The 24215-nt window shown below is 43.1% G+C and overlaps 1 protein-coding gene across 1 annotated transcript in view; it reads right to left on the bottom strand.

Annotated features, from left to right (window-relative positions):
- The window catches only part of MDGA1 (MAM domain containing glycosylphosphatidylinositol anchor 1), a 311837-nt gene that overhangs the window by 202062 nt on the left and 85560 nt on the right, over positions 1-24215 (bottom strand). Inside the window, exon 2 of the mRNA XM_063125616.1 lies at positions 8381-8520. Within this exon, the coding sequence (XP_062981686.1) occupies positions 8381-8520 (140 nt within the window). The remainder of the gene's footprint in view (positions 1-8380; positions 8521-24215) is intronic.

Below are 24215 nucleotides of genomic sequence, written 5' to 3'. Positions count from 1 at the left end.
ATTTTCTGGATGATGAACCAAAGGTGAAACCAGTAATCGACTAAAATTCAGAGAAGGTCTATGAAGGGCAATAGGGAACGGAACTTGTTCTTAACCTATGCATTGCAAAGGAGGAAGGTGGCATTATTACCATTCTACTGTCCCAACCTTTATTTATCCTCTTCCTCCCTATAGGCCTATATACAAGGTAATTTGGATTGCAGACATGAGATGATAGGGTTCTCTGACCCCCACTCAGTGCCCCCATACAGTTTGGAGTTTCTCAGCTAATGGCAGCCCGTGAGGGATTTATTTAGCCTTTGTCCTTTCATTAGAAGCCTGAAGCCTCTCCGAGTGCATTCTGTTTGCATGGCTGCTTCAGTCAGTTCTTTAATCTTTCTTCGGCTTTTTTCATTTCAGCCTCATTTATTTAGTTTGACCACATTTTGGAGCATTAATGACTAACTGAGAGAACAGAGGGGAGGGGATTAAACAAAGGTTAAGAGCCAAAGCTCTGGTTTGGAAAAGCAGGGGGTTGACAGAAAGAGTCTATGGGTGGAGGTTTGCTGCCCCAATGGACATTCACATTTGTTAATTCATTTAAATGTATGCAAATTTTAAAACTAACCAAAGACTAGTACTGAGGAAATCCAAAAAGGAAACTGATAAAAGGGGAAATTAAAACAAGAGGGCAGAGGCCAAGGAATGGTGGAATACACACTCATGTTCTGCACATAAATGCAAATGTTACGTGCAAAAGAGTCCTTCCTCTACATATGTGCATAAGTGCTCTATCTATATTCCTCATGCACCATGTTCTGAATGTACAAAGACCTCTTCTAAAGCTTCAATTTCTCTGTGTTCTTCTGTAATAAATGGAATCGTTTATGCTCCTAAGCCCTCTGACTTGATGGTATCTGGGTATGTAAACACAACCATTTTCACATAGTGAAAATCTTCTAAGCACCCTTTCTTCTCCCCCTACACTCAAGACATCTGGCAAGACTATAGTCCGAGTGCTGATGCCTTTTGAAGTTAAATCTGTGACTACAAGGGTCTAGGACTTCCTCTGTCGTGGTGCCGTCACTGCTCTCCTAGAAAGGTCCACCAGATTCACTCTTTCGGTATTCAGAAAGATGTCAGGGATTTAGCAGAGCAATTCTATGATTTCATTGGTATTCTTGATGTTATTATTTGTTTTTTTTTTTGGGGGGGTGTATTTTTATTGTATTGGTTTATGCTGTTGCTATGCTTTAAAACTTAATAATAATAATAATAATAATAATAATAATAATAATAATAATAATAATAATGAGGAGGAGGAGGAGGAGGAGGAGGAGGAGGAGGAGGAGGAGGAGAAGTGATTGTAAGCTGTCTTGAGGATCTGAATTGGTCCAAAAGCAGGATATAAAGATAATAACAAATCAATGACCACCACATGGTTTTGACATGGTGTACCACACATTCACATCTCATCCTACAGTGGCTCAGTCCTCTTTTCCAAATCAGGTAGGTGCTGTAAACTGGCCCTACAATTATCTCCAAAGGACTTGTTCAAAAAAAAATTATTTAATCCAGATTGATCTACCGTTCACTCTTCAAGATCCCTTTTGCTTACAGTAAAGTTGTCTAAAATGTGTAAAGAATGTCTACATGACAAATTAAAAGCAATTTCAAGCTGTCATAGCGCCACATGAAGGAACTCTGGAAACTAGGGGTGTGCACGGACCCCCCGCTCCGCTTCACTTGCAGATCCGCCATTTTTCGGAGCGGGTCGCTCCGCCCCGCCCCCGCTCCGCCCACTTCCGCTCCGCTCCGCTCGGAGCTCCGGATCGGATCCGGAGCTCCGTTTTTGCCCCCCCATAGGCTTGCATTGAAAGCTAAAAAAGTAAACAACTTTTTTTCCGTTGAAGTTAGAAACCTCACGTTTGGCACCATGACACCTCATGGGCGTATACACACACACGCCAAGTTTCAAGGCAATCCCATCATCCCCTGATTTTTGGCGAATTTTTGAAAATCGGGCACCCCATTCACACCCCTTGGGATAGCTCCGTCAATTTGCATGTTACAAACCTCAAACTCGGCACCAGGGCAGCTTATCCATGTGTCCACATGCACGCCAAGTTGCAAGCAAATCCCATCATCCCCTGATTTTTGGCGCGGCTCTACCCTCTAACGCACCTCCCATAACCCTAATTCACACCCCTTTAGATAGCTCCGTCAATTTGCACGTTAGAAACCTCAAACTCAGCACCATGATAGCTTATCCACGTGTCCACATGCACGCCAAGTTTCAAGGCAATCCCATCATCCCCTGATTTTTGGGGAATTTATGAAAATCGGGCACCCCATTCACACCCCTTGGGATAGCTCCGTCAATTTGCATGTTAGAAACCTCAAACTCGGCACCAGGAGAGCTTATCCATGTGTCCACATGCACGCCAAGTTGCAAGCAAATCCCATCATCCCCTGATTTTTGGCGCGGCTTAAACTTTTTAACTCACCCCAAATCAAGTCCCATTCTACAACTACGTCAATTTGCACGTTAGAAACCTATCCTTTGGTCCCATGACAGCTTACCCATGTGTCCCCATGGACACCAAGTTTCAAGGCAATCCCATCATCCCCTGATGTTAGGGGAACTTTTGAAATTTGAACACTCCAGTATGTCAGGGATTTAAAGTTGCAATTGCAGACAGCTCAATGGGGCCAGTTCCAAGGCAATCCCAACATGCCACGAGATAACCCTAAATCTTCTGGCACATTTGAAAAAGGGATTATTGAATTTGATAAAGTCTAAGTGAGCGCAGGAAGGACTTCTCCCCTGAGTCAAAGCAAGACACATACACCATCGCTGCAAGGCGGGAAGGGGAGAATTATTATTATTATTATTATTTATTTATATAGCACCATCAATGGAAAGCAGGCAGGCAGCATGCATTGTAGTGCCGCAAGGATGGCTTGAGCACTAACGCATAGCAAACCAACCCATAAGTGGGCGCAAAGTGAGGCAAAGATGGCTGGTTGTTTCTTTCTAAGCCAGCAGTTACGCCTTGAGGGGCACAGAGGAGGACGATTGGGAGCAAACCAGGCACCAGGCGGGCAGAGAGGCAGGCAGAGTAGGCGAGGAGTCAGTCCTGGCAGATGCCCCACCACAGCAGCACCCCGGGGGAGGCGGGCAGGCAGGCAGGCAGGCTGCGGGCATTTCTGGGGGCACAAGGAAGTGATGGCTGGTTTCTAAGCCAGCATTGCAGTTAGTCACGCATTGCAAACGCAAACCATCCCAGCGAGTCGGTCACCGAGGAGGACAGGCTAGCAGAGGGGCAGGCAGAGTGACATGTCATAGATCTAGTATTGGGGAGGAGTCAGTCCCGGCAGATGCCCCAACACAGTAGCACCCTGGGTGGGCATTGGAAAACGCCATCTTGTGGGTCAATACTTCCCCCACCCCATGTCCTGCAGGGTTGCCTGCCTAACCCTTGTGGGGATGGGAGATGGAGAGCTTAGAGTGGCAGTGCCAGCAGCAGCCTTCGGCTTTCCCCTGGAACCAGTCGCCTTGCCCGCCTCTTTCCCCAGCAAGATCGCCTGGTGCTGCCTATGAAGATGCATCTTCATGCTGCTGGTTCCATAATGCCCTGTCGATGAACCCCTGCTTAGGCTGAGTTTGCAGTGGCGACAGACAGCAAAGCGGGGATCCGCTCCCAACTCAAAGTGGTCCCACACGATGCTTGTCTTTCGTTTCTGTGGTGACACCACCAATTGCCCGCCTGAGCTCTCTGGTGTTGCCACAGAAACAGGGGTGTGGGATGAGACTGGGGAGAGAGCCTCGGCCTGCTGCTGCTCCTCCTCAGCCCCCACATCCTGGAGGCCCACCGCCTCCTCCTCCTCCCCCCCCTCCACTGTGCTGAGGACCTCGTCTAGGTCCATCAGCGGGCTCGTGGGCTGAAAGGAGAATGAAGGAGTTGGGGATACTCCTCCTCCTCTAATGGCACTGCTGCCACGTGCCTCTTGCAAACGGGCACTTTTCCCATTCCCACCCTCAAAAAGAGAACGCCGGGCACAAGTTGCAGAAGAGAGTGGCTCTGCCTGCTGCTTGTCCTGCTTCTGTTTTGGAGCAGTCAGCCAAGGAGTTGCCCGTTTGAGTTTCACAGGAGGAGAGGAAGCCCTGCTGGCAGACTGAGCCTTGCTGCTTTCAGCACGCCTGCTTTCTCTTTTCATGATGACTAACAAAATATTAATACTACTAATACTATGTATAAGGTACTACTAAGAATATGTATAAGAAGAATATAATATGTTTAAATGTAGGGAAATGGGACAAGAACAATAAAATATACTACTACTAATATGTATGAGAATATACTACTAAGAATATCTACAAGAATATAATAATATGTTTTAGAATATTACTAATAAATGTAGGGAAATGGGACAAGAAATGGGACAACCACTACTATAAGAAGAACAAAATATGAATACTACTACTAATATGTATGAGAATGTATACTAATAGACTACTAAGACTATGTCAAAGAATATAATAATAATATGTTTAAGAATAGGGAAATGGTGTGCGTATGCTTTCCCCAAAATGCTCAATCTGTGGCTGCCTGTTGAACTTGACAAAAGCAGCCCACTCCGTCGAAGTTACACAGAGAAGAAAAAGAGAATCCAATTTTTTTGGTATATTTGGTATATAGAAGATAGAAGGAAACACAATCAGGATTTAAGAGAGGGGAGGGGGAAAAAGAACCAACCACTACTATAAGAAGAACAAAATATGAATACTAATATAATATGTATGAGAATATATACTAATGGACTATGTGAAAGAATATAATAAAATATGTTTAAGAATATAAATGTAGGGAAATGGGACAAAAAGTGTGTGTATGCTTTCAAAAGAAAGCTTTCACAAAAGCAGAACAGTCAGGCTTTAATACAGGGAAGGGGGGGGCAACCAACCCAACCACACACTCCAAAATTCAAAAATAAAGTTTATATTAAATCAAAGTAAGGGGAAAACACAGGGCAAACTAAGCTACAAGTCAGAAAGAAGCAAACAAACACACACACGCGCCAAACTAAACCTATATTAAATTAATCTATCTCCAAAGCAGGAGCACTAGCTAAGTAAGTGTTCCCTCCACGAACGCCAACCCACAAAGAGACACAAAACAGAAAGTTCTCAGGGTGGGTCTGCCTTAGTCCCCCCTCCAACGCTGGGATTGGAGGAGGATGCTTTCTGAGGAGATGAATTCTCATCAGGATTGGGAGTTGAATGTGCCTGTCATCGCTTCCAAAATAATAATAATAATAAAAAAAAAAAACCCAAACCCCGATTTTTAAAAAAATATTGCACGTGAACCACAGCACGCAGAAAGTTGAGAGTGGTCTCAAAATGACCCCCATCCACGACTCTCTGTGCACAAGAATTTTCAGAACGATAGCTTAAACCCCCCCCCAGTTATCCCCGATTCTTTCCCTCAATGCAATCCTATGGGCGAAAAGCCGAAACGCCGTTTGAGCCCTGCGGTTGACCCGATTTTTAAAAAAATATTGCACGTGAACCACAGCACGCAGAAAGTTGAGAGTGGTCTCAAAATGACCCCCATCCACGACTCTCTGTGCACAAGAATTTTCAGAACGATAGCTTAAACCCCCCCCCAGTTATCCCCGATTCTTTCCCTCAATGCAATCCTATGGGCGAAAAGCCGAAACGCAGTTTGAGCCCCGCGGTTGACCCGATTTTTAAAAAAATATTGCACGTGAACCACAGCACGCAGAGAGGTGAGAGTGGTCTCAAAATGACCCCCATCCACGACTCTCTGTGCACAAGAATTTCCAGAACGATAGCTTCAAAAACAACGTAGTTATGCGCGATTATTTGCCGCAATGCAATCCTATGGCGAAATGTTTTCAAGATGGCGACCGGAGCGCTCCGACTGAACTCGGAGCTCCGAAAAATGGTCGCTTCTCTTCGCCTTGCTTCTAGGGGGTCCGCGGTCCGCTCCTACTCCGCCTCTGGGTAAGGCGGAGCAGGCCAATCCGCTACTGCTTCTACGCTCCTAATCGGAGCGGAGCACATCCCTACTGGAAACGGGTTCCATAAAGAGGGAATGGATCTCAAGCAAAGTGGTCTGAGCACTCCCAAACTTACAGTTCTCAAGGTACTTTGGAAAAGGGACAACATTTAAATATATAGTGCAATTATGCTCAAAGCAGTGGGATTCACTATAACGTTATTTTCCTGCCATGCAGCAGAGTGAAACGACTTGCTTTAGGTGTCACCACCAGGGAAGGTGGGGAACAGATGAAGGCAGGAATTGGTGCCGGAATGATGCAGCAAGACTTTTTAACATCTTGGCCCCGGGAAGGTGGTGGGGTGGGTGGCAGGATCTAGTCATGGCTTCAGGCAGCAAAATGTATCGGACTTGTCTGCTATTTCCATTCTTCCAATGAGTGTTTGAAAGACAATACTGAGGGGTGTTATTTAGTGTTACATCAAACCTGCCAACACTAGAGGCCTTCAAGAGGCAGCTGGACAAGCATCTGTCAGGGATGCTTTAGGGTGGATTCCTGCATTGAGCAGGGGGTTGGACTCGATGGCCTTGTAGGTCCCTTCCAACTCTGCTATTCTATGATTCTATGGCTTTTATATATTTTTGCTGGTGACCTGAATATGGCCTGTGTAAACGGACACATTGAAATACACACTCTGGTTTTCTTGGGTTTACTTTCATCATGGTCTACCAGGGGCACACAGCTAGGCACCCTCCAGATGTTTTGGACTACAGCTCCCATACTCCATTACCACTGTCCATGCTGGCTGAGGCTTATTGGAGTTGTAGTCAAAAACAACATTTAAAGATGGTTGCAAGATGGTTGCCAGATTCCAGCTGGACATCAGGAAAAACTTCCTGACTGTTAGAGCAGTACGACAATGGAATCAGTTACCTAGGGAGGTTGTGGGCTCTCCCACACTAGCGGCATTCAAGTGGCAGCTGGACAACCATCTATCAGGGATGCTTTAGGGTGGATTCCTGCATTGAGCAGGGGGTTGGACTCGATGGCCTTGTAGGTCCCTTCCAACTCTGCTATTCTATGATTCTATGGCTAATGCTGATATTAACATTTAAAGCCCTAAATGGCTTGGGGCTAGGCTATCTGAAGGAACGCCTCCTCCCATATGTACCTGCTCGAACCCTAAAGTCATCCTCAGGAGTCCTTCTCCGTGAGCCTCTGCCAAAGGAAGTGAAGCAGGTGGCTACCAGGAGGAGGGCCTTCTCTGCTGTGGCACCCAGGCTGTGTAATGAGCCCCCTAAGGGGGTTTGCCTGGCACCTACACTATATTCTTTCAGATGCCAGGTGAAGATCTTTTTATTCTCTCAGCATTTTAACAGTCTGTAAATTTAATTTCAACTTTGCCAGCTTAAGCAGGCAAAGAACAGATCATGTGATACATACCGCTCTTTCCATCCAGTGCTTTGCTATCATTCTCAGCCATTTGAGGTGGCTTCCTCACTCTGCCTAATGGTAGGGCTGCCCATTGTCACCATACAAAGATGGGGTAGGGAGATGCGTCCTTGCTAGATGAATAGCAATCAGAACTTGAATTCTTTTGACCGGAGTGCTCTCTTACATCTGTTGTGTAAAATATCTTTGCAAATATTTTATTACCTGTGAATCCATACAGAAGATGACTTGACAGTCCAGTGCTCCAGCTTCTGGGACTACTAAGGCTTTGAAAGAGTACATGAGGACAACAGGAGGGAAGTGCTGTGACATTCTCCTGATCCTAATGTACCTTATTCCCTGGAGGACCCGATCCACATCATATCATGTTCTCCAGGGGCTATTTAGGCAAGTACAGTCTGGCTTTTAGCGATGGTGTTCCTGAATGGAGAGTTTTGTCTGTACACATCACCCGCTATGTTAGGAATGTCTCTCACCCTTCTACCACGGGAATTCCATAAAGGTCAGTAACACTTCAAAGTCACCCTCCAGCTTCCACTGGCAGCTGTGTGATGGTCACTCTGGGAAACAAGCTGAAGAGACTTTCATGGCCAAGTCTTTGTGTTAGAAACTTCCACATTAATATGATTGGAGCAAGCAAAAAAAATGGATGAGGAGAAGTGAACTCGGCTTCTATAGAATAGGGAATGCGCTCTCTCTGTTCTGTAGATGAAATGCTACGGTGTCCAGCTTTGCCTTCGTGACACTTAAGGCATCAAAGCAGTTTAGTTTAATCAGGACACTGGCTACTTCTGTGAGCCATGCACCGATCAACGAGGAATGCTCTCATGTTTACTAATGTGCAGGGCAAAGCCTGGCATCTGGCAAAAGAACACATAAAGAGGAAAGGGATTTTAGATGGAAATAGGGGCAGAAAGGTTACCTGTGGCCGCGGATGCCCCGTAACCAAACACTGTAGAACAAGGGTATCACCCTCCCGAATAGTGTATACGCGTTCACTGATGTTATCTTCCTTCACAACACATGCCTGCCCAGCATGGATGATCTGGGCTTGTGCAGGAGCTATGGAGAAGAAGAAAAAAGAATTAGGGAAGCTGACATCCATGTAAAATCATGCCCACCCTCTGTGTCTCTCTAATTGCTGCTGGAGCATTTGAAGATCTAAGAGACTGCTGCAGACGTTAACAGTGCTATCCAATACATGCATGTTCAAAAGTAAGTCTCATTGGTTTCAATGAGACTTACTCACCTAAAACTGGATGTAGGATTGTAACCTAAGCTATCTGGCCCTGGTCTTTCAGGGAAAATACTGCAAAGGCTATAGGGTTCTCCAGAAAAAGAACACCATGTTGAGTAGCATCTGTAGATGCTAGATCTATCACAACTCAAGTTGGAAGCTGTGCCATCAGTAACATCATTCTATTTTGCATCCATTTTTATTCATCATCATCATCATCATCATCATCATCATCATCATCATCACACACACAGGATCTCCCCCCTCCCCAATTCCTTACTTTGTTTCATCACAATCATTTTCAAAGGCTACAAACATGCACGCTATTCTCCAACACACAAGCCTGCCTTATGTGAGTCAGACCATTGTGCTCAGGGGCTGTCTATTCTTACTAGCTGCCTGAAGTTTCAAGAAGAGAATCTTCTCAGTCTTCCAATCTGAGACCCTTTAACACAGGGATTGACAAACCTGTGGTCTTCCAGATGATGTTGGACAGCAACTCCTATCAGCCCCACCAGGCACAGCCAATGGTCACAGATATGGAGGGCCACAGTTGGCTTGTCCCTATTTTAACTGGAGGGGCCAGATACATGAAGTCAACATCTGTTCCATCACCAGCAGGTTGTGGAGTTGGTGCAATTACCATAAATAAAAGGAAATGCAATCAAAGGGGGTGGGGGAGCACATGTTGATTTGAATCAGTAGAGAACGGTCAAGGCCTAAACAGGGGGTAGGTGCTGAGGCAATGCTTAGTACTTTCATGTTGACAGTGCAAAGCAAAAGAGGGCAAATGGAAGAATAAGGAGATGGGAAACACGTACGTGTGCATTTTATTTAACCAGATTTTAATTCCACCATTCCACTGCTAAAAAGCACCTAGGTGACACACAGTCAGAACTGAAATACAATTTAAACAATAAACTTTTTTAAAAAAATACTAAGAAGATTAAATACAAACAAAACAGCAGATGAAATAAATCAAGTCTTGACTGATGGTTTAACAAATTGTTTTTAAATATACGTTGTCTGTGGTTTTATGATAGTACCTTTCTTTTTGTATTTTGTATAATGTTTTTAATGTGTTTTTAATGGCTTTTAATTTTTGAAAACCATCCAGAGAACTTTGGCTATGGGGCGGTATAAAAATGTAATAAATGAAATAAAATGAAAGTCAACCAATATCTCATGGAGATGGTGAAAAGACACTGACAGATTTCCCAGGGTAGAGAGTCCCATAACCTTGTTGCAACCAGAAAATGCTGTTTCACAGTCACCACATACGCCTCAGATACAGGTGGGATGCATGGAAGAGCCTTCCTGGGTGATCTCAAAGGATGAGCAAGTTCATACAGTAGGCTGGGCCCAGTGCTATTCAACGTTTTTATTAATGATTTGGACAAGGAAGTGCAGGGAACTCTTATCAAATTTGCAGATGACACAAAATTGGGTGGGATAGCTAATACCCTGGAAGACCACATTTGTTCAGAGGAGGGCAACCAGGATGATCAGGGGTCTGGAAACAAAGCCCTATGAAGAGAGACTGAAAGAACTGGGCATGTTTAGCCTGGAGAAGAGAAGATTGAGGGGAGACATGATAGCACTCTTCAAATACTTAAAAGGTTGTCACACAGAGGAGGGCCACAATCTCTTCTCGATCCTCCCAGAGTGCAGGACATGGAATAACGGGCTCAAGTTAAAGTAAGCCAGATTCCAGCTGGACATCAGGAAAAATTTCCTGACTGTTAGAGCAGTACGACAATGGAATCAGTTACCTAGGGAGGTTGTGGGCTCTCCCACACTAGAGGCATTCAAGAGGCAGCTGGACAACCATCTGTCAGGGATGCTTTAGGGTGGATCCCTGCATTGAGCAGGGGGTTGGACTCGATGGCCTTGTAGGCCCCTTCCAACTCTGCTATTCTATGACTATGAGATGGTCCTTTAGGTATTCTGATCCTAAACCATTATGATGCAGGTTTAGACAGCAAAAAGCTGTACAGCTTCATTGCAGGCTGGGGAATGCTGAGTTCTAGGACTTTTTTTCTACCTAAAGAAGCATAGGATTGCACCCGAAAGGTAATAACCAACACTTTGAATTGAGCCTGGAAATTGATTGGTAGCCAGTGCATCTGGAACAACAATGGGGTAACATGTTTCCGAGGATCAAATATAGTTGTCAATGTAAATAAGCATTCTCTATTTCACATTGATCATGGGAAAGCATAAGGGAGGTGACACTAGTAGTGACATCCATGATTGATTGTGGTGTGGATTGTGTATTTCTGGTGTGAACAACTGCCAGTAACTAGTGACTAAATAAGTGAGAAACATCTGCAAAACTGGTTGTTTGTTGGAAGGGAAATTAATTTGGTTCAAACTCCTAATTTGCACTTCCTGAATCAAGACATGGACTGAGACACAGTTATCCGATATTCTCCAGATTTTGTGACCCTGTTCACAGCTCCTATTGGATGCCTACCCATAGTCTTTTTCTTTTCACATGAAAATCGGTGCATATTTTTCTGTGTATTTTCGCAAATGCATACTTCAATTGTGGGCATCTTTGAAATGTACCCATATTTCTCCCATTGATTAAAGCGTGTTTGTGTGCATTACCATGTACATTGATGGTGCTATATAAATAAATAATAATAATAAATAATAATAATAAAAGTCTGTGTTTTTTTCATGTGTATTTTGTCAAATGTACACATGTTGTCAAACACATTTGGTTTTGGACAGTGAATCACATTACAAACTCAGAAATGTTACGGACTCCGACAGCAGATTGCGTTCGAGTCTGTGTTCAGTCCAGAAGGTGTGAACTGTGTAAATCCAGATCAAATATGAACTGAAACAAATTTCTCTTATACCCCTACCGAAGATTGGAAAAATGAGAAACTGAGAGAAATCAAAACTGACAGATTCGTCCATTCCTGTCTTCATCCTATTCCAAACATCAACTGCAGACTTTGATTGCTTAATGCAACATCTGTTTGCTATTGAAACAAAGTGAATCCAGAAGGAAGACACAAAGATAAATGTCTCAGGAGACTTAATGATAAGACTACAGAGAAATGACATTAAGGAAATCCAGTCAATGTAGGGCATGGCAGAATTCTCTAAGGCTGCTGGAATGATACAGCCCCTCACATCCTCAAATAAGTGAATGCAGGAAATACAGCCCCATATATGTAAGTAACCTGGGAGGTATCCAGAATCCTGAATAAAAATGGAGTAATTAAATAAGGCTATCTTGACATGAATGACATATGGTGAATTCAGGTGATCATATAATTTTGGATAATTAAGGTTTAGATAATGGAAGATTATTATAAACTAGATGCAGAAGCTTCTAAACGAATACAGAATACAGGTTGAGCTGAGCTCCAACTGCTATGTCCCCAGCAGGCTCAAATCTCAGTCCTCTTCCCCTCCCACGGGCAGGGGCCAAGGAGGACCATGCTTAGCCAGAGGTGATGGTTTCAACCAAGAATTTATTCAGGCACAAGCTGTCCTAAAAGTGATCCCTTCCTGGCTACCTGAGAAAGACATCCTCAGCTCCCAGGGTAGCAGGCTATTTCTGACCCTTATTTGCACTATGCTGATCAGTGTTAGTTTTATCCAGTCCCTGTCTCTGTTAAGTAGGGTGACAGAGGTCCTGAATCTTTAACAGTTGCCTAGAAAAGAGAATTTCAGCACGTGTCATTTAGATGCATGCAGCACCTGGTGAAATTCCCTCTTCATCACAACAGTTAAAGCTGCAGGAGCTATACTAGAGTGACCAGATATGAAAGAAGGCAGGGCTCCTGCAGCTTTAACTGTTGTGATGAAGAGGGAATTTCACCAGGTGCTGCGTGCATACAAATGACACCTGCTGAAATTCCCCTTCCTAGGCAACTGTTAAAGATACATTTCATATAGTCACCCTACTGTTAAGGGAAAGTCTTTAGAGGGCACAAATAAGTAGCTGGGAAATTGTAAGATGAATTGTGGAATGAGCTCCCCAGAGAGGTCCGCCGGGCACCTACACTGTACTCCTTTCGTCGCCAGCTGAAGACCTTTTTATTCACTCAGTATTTTAACACTTAATTTTAACTTAAATTTAAATTATACTGTTTTAACTCTGTATTTTAACCTTATATCAATTTTGCTGCATGGTTTTATCCTGGTTGTGCTTTTTATATTGTATTTTGTATTTGTGTTTTTAACTTGTTGGTTGTTTTATGATGGTTTTAATTTTTGTGAACCGCCCAGAGAGCTTCGGCTATTGGGCGGTATAAAAATGTAATAAATAAATAAATAAATAAACTTCAGCACACCTCCCATACAACTAGGAATGGATGAATCTGTCAGTTTCAGTTTCTCATTTTCCCAGTCTTTAAGCTCGGTTCATCACAAATGTTGAGATTTTTGGTGAAGTTCACATGAAAATGTCTATGCGTTTTCCTGTGCATTTCTCCTAATAAATGCATCGTTGATCATTAATTCCCCTAATATATGCATTGTTGCATGTGCTTTCCCTTGATATATACACTTCCGTATGCAAAATTCAGAGAAGTATGGATTTTGAGTTTCGGTCAACGTATTGGTTCAAAAGTGTAAAATTAGATAAGATCACATTAAAACGTGAACACATTTCTCCCCCAATCCTGCTTACTAAACACACATCTCGGGTTGTTTTTTTAAAATGCTTAAGGAAACTAATGCAGTCTGCCAATTCAGGGTGGAGAAAGGGCTTTGAAAGTAGAAATAAGAGAATATTTAAATTGAGGCTGGACTTCACACAAGGAGGCACTTTGGGTGAGTTATTTCTATCTCTGGATTGGGGCCAACTGAGTCACATTTCCACAACAGACATTGGATCTATATAAGCTATCCATCCACCCACTGTATTAAAAGTGCTAGCAAGTTGTTGTTTTTTCTCAAAAAGAAAAGGCTGGCTACACTACAAACTCTGATTAGATGACAAATGAGATGAGATCTGCTTTGCATTTTAACAAGTAGTTAACTTGTTCTAACAGGTGGAAACGTATGAATGGATAATCACTCTCTCTATGGATCACTACAGCAATTGTTACAAAGGAGCTCTCTTTCCTCCTCCTCCTCTTCCTCTGTTTCTCTTTCCAGCCGACTGGTGATTTATTGGTAGGATTATTCCACAAGTACTATCCAAACAATTGTGGATTAATAGATTCAATGTGTTTACTAGAACGGCTTCACAGCAAATACGCTGGAGCTCCTCTGCCCCTCCTTCTCCTGCCTTCAACATCTGCAGAGACCTCCTGCTATTATGCTCACAAGAACCTCCGTTGTCATTAAAAAACAAACATGCCCAAGACAGAGTGCAAAGCTCTGTAGATAGAGCAGAGCAGATGGGAGGCCTGCCCTTCCCCGGAGGACAAGGGATTAATGTTTACTAAGCATGCCAGTATTGGGAGGATGAAACATTTATATAAACCTAGAAAGGGGGATTTAGGGCTTGTGAGAGTAAAGCTACAAGGCAAAGAAGAGCCACAAGGACACTACAGAACAGCAGTCAGGGGAAGGTGCCCTCCAGCTGCTTTGGACTCCAACTCCCACCAGCCTTAGCCAGCATGGCAAATGGTAAGGAATTATGGGAGTTGCAATCCAAAACATCTGGAGGGCACCAGGCTGCCTACACTTCCAATTCCTCTACAGCACCCCACACCCTTAAATTCTGTTCCATGGCTCAATGGAAGTAAATGTCTAGATAATTTACATGGAGGGCCATTCTTGTGTAGCAGCTTACCATATGGGTCTGGCACTTTTCAGTGGCCATCACAAACTTGGATTTTATACAGTCAGGTAGTGGAAAATATCCTGGCCTGTTTGATGAGCAACTGCACACCACTTCACAGCCACCAGTCGTGTGACATATAGGGGTCTCCACACAGGGACTATTAATGTACAAGCTGATACTTATTATTAATATTTTGTATTTGTAATTTGTGGCTTGATTTGCTCGCTTGAGCCATCTGCAGCAGACACCTATTGCAAAGCACACTTTCTTTCCCATTGTTCTTTGCTTGTAGCACATAATAATTTGAATGACGTGGGTTAATACGTACCCACGTATTACCTAAATAATATGTACTTAATCAATTATAATTGTATCCTCACCCCATCTCATGATGCAGGATTTTTAATAGCAATTTCACCCAAGCCATGGCTATCACTGCTGCCAAGTGGCTCACAATCTCAATTAATTCAAGATTTGAGAACGTAAAGGAGGACAGATAAATAATAAAGGGTGCTTTCAGACATCCACACCCGACAGCAGTGTTAGTGCTGTCCCCCAAAAGGGAAGCAGAACAGGAGGTTCCTCAAGTACAACATAGTTCCTGTTAACACTAGTTTAGATCAGATCTCTTCAATCCAAAGCTCTTTAGATGTGTTGGACTAAAACTCCCATCCACCAAGCAAAAATGGCTGTTGGCAGTGCTGCCTGGGAATGATGGGAAATGCAGTCCAACATATCTAGAGGAGAAGGCTCTTTTACAGCTACCTATGTAGTCCAACATATTCAGAGAAGGCTCGTTTACAGCAACTTATGAAGAGTTCCTCAAAACATCATAGGAATTTCAGGGAAAGTCAAAGAGTTGCAGTAAGTGAAATTTCTTGAGGTGGGAGTTGGGTACTACTACTAGAATATGAAATAGTACAGAATAATCAGAGAGGTTAAAAAAATATGTTGATGGCTTTCTATCCATGAACATATTTCTGTGGCCTTTTTCTCTCCCACTCATCACCATCTAGAGCTAAGCCAAAGTTTCTAAGACATTTTTTCTGTGAAAAGGTATAGGTTTTTCTCCTCACTCCATGCCCTAGAAAAAGGCCACTTTGCAGAATTTTCTCTGCATATTCTTCACCATTTTTGAGTGGCAGCTGCCATCCCCCCCCAATATCGCAGAACACTGCCAGCTCTGAGGACTGCAGAAGATGAAAAATGGTGGCCACAGGCTCCCAACACTAGGCTGACCATATGGAAAGGAGGACAGGGCTCCTGTATCTTTAACAGTTGTATTGAAAAGGGAATTTCAGCAGGTGTCATTTGTATATATGGGGAAACTGGTGAAATTTCCCCTTCATCTCACCAGTTAAAGCTGCAGGTGCCCTGCCCTCTTTTAAATCTGGTCACAGTATAGCTGGTCACAGTATAGCTGCTGCAGCTTTAACTGTTGTGAGGAAGAGGAAATTTCACCAGATGCGACATGCATACAAATGACACCTGCTGAATTCCCCTTTTCTATGCAACTGTTAAAGATACAGGAGCCCTGTCCTCCTTTTCATATGGTCACCCTACCCAACACAGTTGCTGCTGCTGCCACTTGGACCACCATACACACACATATACACACACACACACACACACACACACACACACCTGGGGGTGGGTGGAGAAGCTGTATGATTGTCACTGCTAATGGTGAGTGCCACCCTCAGGAGACTTTTGGAGAATGTCCCCTTCCCCCTGGAGAAACATGTGAAATAATCCCCACTCCCAGTTTCTCTGCCCACAGGTGGGCAGCTCTACAAACTGTCAGACCACACACAGAGACATAAAGGCCACAAACAAAATAACAGATGTTTAAAAAAGACCTGCCAGCAATTTCACGAGAGAAAAAACGTTATTTTCAAAATTGATTAGTACATCTGGCTTTTAAATTGACTGCTGTGAACTGAAGAATTAATGAACAGATGATTTATGAATCAAGTAACACCATTGATAATAGCAATTATTTATTCTTATGAAGAATGGCACTTTTGAACTTTTTATTATGCATGCTTTTAATGTATTTTGTATATGTTATATTTGTTCTGATATACGTGTGGTATAACAAGTAGCTTATGTTGTGTTTGGTTGCTCTCAGATAGATAGATACATAGATAGATAATATAGAATAAAATTGGTCTCTGTGAGAGGAGGAGTCCACTCAAATTTTGAGTATTGGGTTGTACCAGAAGACAATCTTTGTGTTAATCTCCATCCTTTAATGGCAGAAAATTCCCTTCATTTCTAACCTGAATCTTATCCCTTTATAGCAGTGCCTAAATAGCCTTCATATATCATCTCTCTCTCTCATTCTTCAGCAAATATACAGTGTCCATTTGGGACACTGTATATTTGGGATTTGGGATTCCTGAATAGAAGCTTAGCACACACACACACACAATATAAACTGCATATTAAAAGATTGTCCGCCATATACCCAGTTTCGCTCTCCTCTGCTTTTAGCTGCCTGCCTCCGTTCTCCCAGCCTTACATCCATAGATCTCCTTAGTCTTGTTGTAGGAGCTAAGCTCTTGCTAAGTCGCCTTAATGTCTCTGGGAGCAATTTGGCTGCTGATGGCTCTGTTTTCCCTCTGAAAACAGGAGCCTGCTGCTAATGTTAAGTTCCAGCCACCCCACAGAGGAGCATAATACTCTTTCTCTGCAGCTGCGGTTCCTACCCAAATACCTGTTTCAGTTGTGTCCCTCTGCTCATGAGTGGACAGCAAAACTGGGGAAGGGATGTTTGCAAATTCCCCTCTTCTTCTGCTTTCCCCTGCACCACCTCCCACACCGTCCCACTGAAGAAGATGTTTGGGGAATGCAAAGGGCTGCAGAGGGAAAGGAGAGTCAGGCGGAATTAGCTCCCTCTCCTTTTCTGCTCACGGAATCAAAGAGCTTTCCGTCAGCGGAGGGGGACACAACTGGATAGAAGCCCTGATGTTTTTCCTGTCCAATACAACCGAGTCATTCAGTAACTCGGGCAGGGAAATCCTAACAATACTACTGTCACTTATAAGGCACCTAAAGTTTTCCAAGTGCTGTACGGAGATTAAAAAACAAGGGAGTAGATGCCTGCAGGCTTACAAATTTATCAAACTGATGCAAAAAGGAAAGGGAAAGAGAGGGAGAGAAAAGGAGAGACAGAGAAAGAAGTAAAAAGGAAACAGGTGAGGTAAAAAAAAAGTATAACGTGGGCCTTAGCTAGTCCTAGCGGTCTAGCACAACAGAGGGGTCAAGATTCCATGATATTTTTATTGTGAGATCTCCCCTCTGTACACACACGGCGCGCGACGGCCTCATAGGGAGAGGCGTCGCGCCCACCATTTTTTAAAAAGCAACAGGAGCACTCAAGCACCAAAAGGTATTTTTTTAAAATAAAATTACTTTCCCCACTCCCTCCACCCCACCTCCAATGGGCACAGTGCTTCTGAGGAGCTCTGCGCCCCGTGCGCAGGTCCCAGCTCCTCGCAAGGAACTACTAGGAGCCCGGACAAACCATGGTGCCCGAGGCAGCGGAAAAACCGAGCCTAAAGGGCGAGATTCTGGGGCAAGGGAGGGATCATCTCTCCCTGAAACCGGGATCCCCTGTGCGTCATGTGGACGCATAGTGACGATCCCGGGGATTATTTCGCCTGATCTAGCTATGGTCAGAGAAAGAGGGGGAAGAGGAAATCAAGGAAATTCAAGCACCAGTTCTTAAAGCTACATATGCTGATTTCACAGTCCCATGCCCTTGCAGCATCAAAGTTAAGAGCACAACGATAGCTGGAGATGGAATACTCTGTACAGTTTAATCAATGGAAAGTTGCCTGAACTTCTATATATACTATTTCTGTGGATTTAAAATTGAGATTGATTCAACAAAAATCGATGTTTCATGCATTTTGGACACCACAGAGGCTTGCTAAGAAGAAGCTAGCTAGCTCTGAGAGATGCTGGCGATATAATGATGACAATGCCTCATTGAGGCATCTGATGTGGGCCCTGTTCTGTAGGGGCTTCTTTTTGTTCAGAAGTCATGGCTCGGCTAAACGTTCTTGAAAAATATGTGATAATAGTGGAGTGACAACACATGCACTTTTAAACTCCATCCCTGTGAAGTGGGTATTAACAGACGGCCAGCAAAAGTGGATACTGAGAGCCATTAGAGTTGCAAAGAGACTTATACTTCAAGCTTGGAAGGAAAAACACCCACCATCTTTCACTCAATGGAGTGACATTCTTAATGCTCTTGTCATGTTTAAGCATATCTCTTACAACCATCTAAATCGTATAGATATTTATTTATTTATTATGGACTGCTTATATTAACGTATTTATTTGAACTGGAAATGTTAATTCTTTTTCTCCCTTTCCTTGTGTTTTCTTTTCTTTCTTTTTTATTTTTCCATTTCCTTATAGTAATGATTACTGTATATTGATATGTTTTAAATTCAATTCCCTCTCCCTCACCGCTTTTGGGCTTTGTTTGTTTGTTGTTATCACTGTATTGCAAATAAAAAGTTTTTTTAAAAAAATGACAGTAGCCATAAGAACAAAAGTGAACATAGCAACAGAAACAGTTGTTCTCACAGTATCTGTAGGAACTGCGCTGCCATCATCCAGTCCTGATTTGTATGACAATGCACTCACCTAAACCATGCTAAATAGAGATACAAGTCATGTCTAAACACAATAATCACAAAAAGGTTGATCTAATTATACAAACAAAGGCAGTCAAAATATCTATAATCTTCCATGTACAAACATACTTTTTTCCCACAGAATTAAACCCCCACATCATACAAGTGGAATGAGATTGCACATTCTATTCCCTTTCCTATCCCTGACTAGCAAACACACCAGGCTTTGCATGGGTTGGACTTGCCTTTAGGCTAATACAGAGAAGCCTTCGAGTAAATTTACACAGCTGTCCTTGTTGGACACATTGGGCCCGTCCCGGCTGAGTGAAGGCATGCCTGCTGGCACCCCAGACATGGCCCCTGCCATGGTCCACATCTATAGCCTCCTGAGGGAAGGCTCTATCCACTCCATCCTCCTTCCATGAAAAACATGAATGTCGTATGGTTAATTATGTCAAAATCAATCAAATGGTACTGAAGCAATATATCTTTAGAAATTTTGATTGTTCACCATTTTGTTTCAAGATGGTATGTCTAAAACCACCCCAGACACAGGTAAAACAAATACTAAATGTTTCATAACAATCCGATGTATGGTTTTCGAGTGCATCAAGGCCATACAGCCAAAAATATATATATTTATTTATATAAAAAAGAAGATATAGAAGAGTGCTCTGGGAACTGAGCACAAACAATCCTAGGTAGCTCACTAAGCTAGGGCCCACCTGAAAAAGGTGAGATTCCTGGCTCAGGTCTCCTGCGCTGGCACCATCGCACCAGCATAGGAGAAAGGCTAGATCAACTCTGGGTGGAGGCGGGGACTAGAGAACACGTCCCCGGAAGTCTGGGGATGCGTCTTCCAGCTCCTCCTCCCAGGGCCGATTGCGGCCTTCTCCTGCGCTGGCGCCAGAGCAAGAGAAGGACTAGATCGGCCCAGGGGTACAAACTGCAGGACACGTTTCCGGAAGTTTTTCTGGAGTTCTCCAGGGTTTTCTGGTGCATCTGGTCACCCTAACTCCAATCCCATGACACGTGGGACTTATATCCAAGGTCTGTTGCTGTATTTTCTGGCTTGCATCAATTTCAGTTAGGCCTGAGGAAAGCTTTCTGCTGGATTGCGCCATTAGTAGTCAGACATGTTTTATTTATTTATTTATTTATTTATTTTTATTTATTTATTTATTTATTCTTTCTTTCTCTCTCTCATCACCCCAGTCTCTCTCTCTTTAAGAAATCTACAAGACAGTACCCATGGCTCCTCATAGTCTACTGCACATTTTTGTGCTCCACAAAACAGGAAGCCAGAGCCATCTCCTGGTTAATCAGCCCCTTCCTTTTCAGTTAGCCCAAAAGGTGATGTGGGTATTCATTCATTCTTCATACTACCCAACTGGAAGATGCCTCAGAGTGGTTTACAATCATAACACACACACACTCCCTAAACGGTAAATACAACAATTAAAATATTTAAACATTGAACAGACATCAGGAAAGTTAATAGCAACAGAATTAATGATTAAATGCCCATTGGAAGAGTAAGGTCTTAACCTGGCATCTAAATGTATATAGTGGAGGTGCCAAGTGGATCTCTCTGGGAAGGGCATTCCACAGATGGGGGCACTATAGAGAAGGCTCTTTCCCTGGTAGATACTGTGGTGGCCATAGGTTTTTCTTGAGCTTTATCTTAGCATAAGAGAAGCCATGTTGGTACTGGAGTTGAACTGTTCATTAAAAAAATCTTGTACCGGACGTAGAAATGACATTCACTCTGGGTGAACTTTAAAACATCTGACTATTAAGCAAGTTCCTCTTACAAGACAGACAGGAAGGAGCTAGCCTAACCACAGAAACTACAGGAACCAGTGGTCGGCTAAATTTCCAATTAAGTCAACAACGTACTTAGCACATGCTCAGTTGTTTCATGTCTACGTGGCCAGAACTTGCTAATAAAACAGCTGGCACACACAGCAAGTGTCAGAAAGGTGCTCCTTGGCAGAGATGCATTTTTCTCCGTTGCAGTGTTCCCTTCTATCAATAAAGTCATGTTGAAACCTGGAAAGTGTCTTCATAATGTTTGGGCCACGACACTGCCCAATTCACCATTATGGCCGGAGGCACCCAGAGAAAATCCTCATAAAAGAATTTTAGTGATAGGTGAAACAGGTTAGGTAATTATCGTTGACAAAGAACCCCGACAAATCATAATGAAAAGGGACTAGGCTCCCTTTAGTTCTTTATCACCTTACCACCTCTGACCACCTAAGAATGAACTTCATCCCTTATCTGTGGTGAATATCTTTCTCTAAGTGCTCAGAGCAGGTTAGGAAATTTTGTAGTGTTTTATTTTCAAAGTACCTGCAGCTTTCCATGGGTCCTTTATTATATTCCTTAATAAATACTTATCTTTCAATTTGGACTGAAAGTTCTGGAAAAGTTTCTGACAAACCCCAAAGGATAATTTGCCTCCCATTTGTCTAAACAAAGGGTCCCCAGTGTGGCATCCACAGGTGCCATAGTGCATGCAGGCACCTCTAATGGCACCCACATATGGGTCCCTTCTTTTTCATGAAGCAGGTAATTTAAAAGAGCATGTACATCAGTGAGTATTAAAGACTGATCCAGTACAAATTTGAACCATCTAATAACCTCTTCCCCAAAAGAAGCAATTTTTTGAACGTTGCCAAAACATTGACCAGCAGTGGTCTACCTTAAAGGGTTGGCAGTGGAACAGGTTTTGATCCATTGATACACCCACCCATTAACAATGTCCTTTAGGCATTTAAATAAATAAAACCAGGAACAGCAAAAGTTTTAACACAGTGAAGCCAAAACAGACATTATTTTAAAACTATTTCTAGCAGTTATGTCTTTTATTCTTTTTTTAAAACTGTAGAGTAGGTGTAGGGCCCCCAATTTGGGTCGTTAAAACCACTCCCTGCTCCCCATGGGTCCCAGTCTGAATTAGTCCCCCTATACCTACTCCAGAATAAAAAAGCTGCAAGACACCAATTTGTAGTAATGTCTGCTTTAGTTTTAAAGCACTGACAAGGAAATCTGAAAGCACCCCTTTGAAACCCCTCAATTTGATGTGAATAAATTGCTCAAGCATGTCTCAAACACACTCCTGACAGCTTCCCTCTAGCCCCCATCTTCGTGCCTCTAAAAACAAAGAGAGACAGAAAGCCTCAAGGCTGTCCTGATCTCTTGGCTCCTTATCTGCCATGGTCACGTGTTTCTTTTTCCTTAAACATGTCTGCTTTGTTTTTAGGAACCAGGCTGGGTTACAGACTTGGAGGCACATCATGTCATCTATTTATCATCTAAAGTCCCCTGACTAGGCATTTCTGAAGGGTCAGGGTATACTCTGGACCTCCTATTTCTCCTTGAGGTGCTTATCAAAGAACAGAATGCAACATTTTGTATGATCGTAGGCTGCCAAAATATGGCATTGTTTATGTAAGAATGGGTTTCTGTTTATGGAACACGTATGGGACTTGTGATCAGTCATGGGAGGGAGGAGGGAAAAGTATGACTTCATCAGAGCAACTTTGATGAGTATAAAAGTATTCTGATGTGGATGATGGATAGAGAGTTCCGCCTTCTGTTTGCTGAGGGTGGTCTGTTCTCCTACGTATGTAGTAAATCTGGACCGATTGTTGGAGTTGTTCCTTCCCCATCGGGTTAGGGGAAATTTCCTTAACAGCACTTAAGATCAAAAACGATCTTAAAATAATCTTAAAATGCCTGGGAGAATAAAAAGGTCTTCATCAGGTGCCAAAACCAAAACAATATAATGAAGGTGCAAGGCAAGCCTCTCTGAATAGCTCATTCCACAATCTGGGTGCCACCATTAAAAAGGCCCTTTCTCTTGTATCCACCGCCATATCTTATTGGTCAGGGACACACTGAGAAGGGTCACTGCATAAGTATTTACGGTCTGGGTAGCTAAGTACAGAAGAGTTGATCCTTCAGGTGACCTGCCCCCAATGTGAAAACCAGCATTTTGAATTAGGTTCAGAAATGGCTTTGCAGCCAGTGCAGATGGAAAAGTACTGACAGCCCTGGCCATCTCGTTGTCCTATTTTGGACCAGTTGAAGTTTCCAGACAGTTTTCAAAGATGGCATTACAGTTGTCCAAACGAGATGTTACGCAGGACAAAAGACAGAGAGGCCATGCTTTTGTTAGAAGAGTGAATACTAAAAATGCAGCAAAGAAAGGTTTGAGTTACAAATATGTGGAGACTGAGATTTTAAGGAGCGATAAAGGCTTTATAGTTCCAGCTGCCCTGCTAGGTCTCTCAGCTTTTGGTCTGTGCGCTATGCCACCCTTGGATATACCTGGCCCTCACATATACTTGACCTTTCCAGTAAGGTTTCTAACAAGCCCTTCATTTGATGTATATATACAGTAAAATTAAAGGAAACGGAAGACTTTAAAATACGTTTATGCTCAAAGCAATGTACTGTACAATACTATTATTACCATAATACGTGAGGTTTATTGTACCTCTGCTACTAAAAAGGATGGCCATGTTCATAAAAAGCAGCATTGGGGAAAGAATTGGGTTTTGGGCAATGATAAAACCAACATTTTAACAACTTCAAGCCAAAATTGAAATGTTTAATTCAACGTAATATCAAAAGTGAAACACAACAACGTGTCATCAGAATGCAGACATTTCCATGATGAAATTAAAGAGAAAAGAAACTCCAGGATAGATAGGAAAAGAACCCACATCAGACAAAATACTTCAACTATTATGCTCACAATTAATACTGGGCCACATCCTGCACTGTGTGGTCCAGTGGGCATTGCCTGGATACTGAACAAATCTTTTAAAATCTCTTGATGCAGCAGGAGAAAAGGCAGTGGCAGCTGTTCCCTCTATCCACTACTCCCCTCACCTGCTGTGGCAAGCAAGACTCCAGGTATGATGAATAACAGGTGAGGCAGGGGTCAGGCAGGGGAGAGTATGGGCAGGAAGAGGCACAGCTCCCTTGTCTCCTACTCTACTGAGGGATTGAAAAACATGCATCGGATGTCTGGTTGCAAGGTGCTGCCCCTAAATCCGTTCTTAAAGAGAGGTAAGTCTATCATCCAAGA

This window comes from Elgaria multicarinata, chromosome 4, assembly GCF_023053635.1.
Source record: "Elgaria multicarinata webbii isolate HBS135686 ecotype San Diego chromosome 4, rElgMul1.1.pri, whole genome shotgun sequence".
Lineage (NCBI taxonomy): Eukaryota > Metazoa > Chordata > Lepidosauria > Squamata > Anguidae > Elgaria > Elgaria multicarinata.
This window is presented reverse-complemented; position numbering and strand designations above follow the sequence as displayed.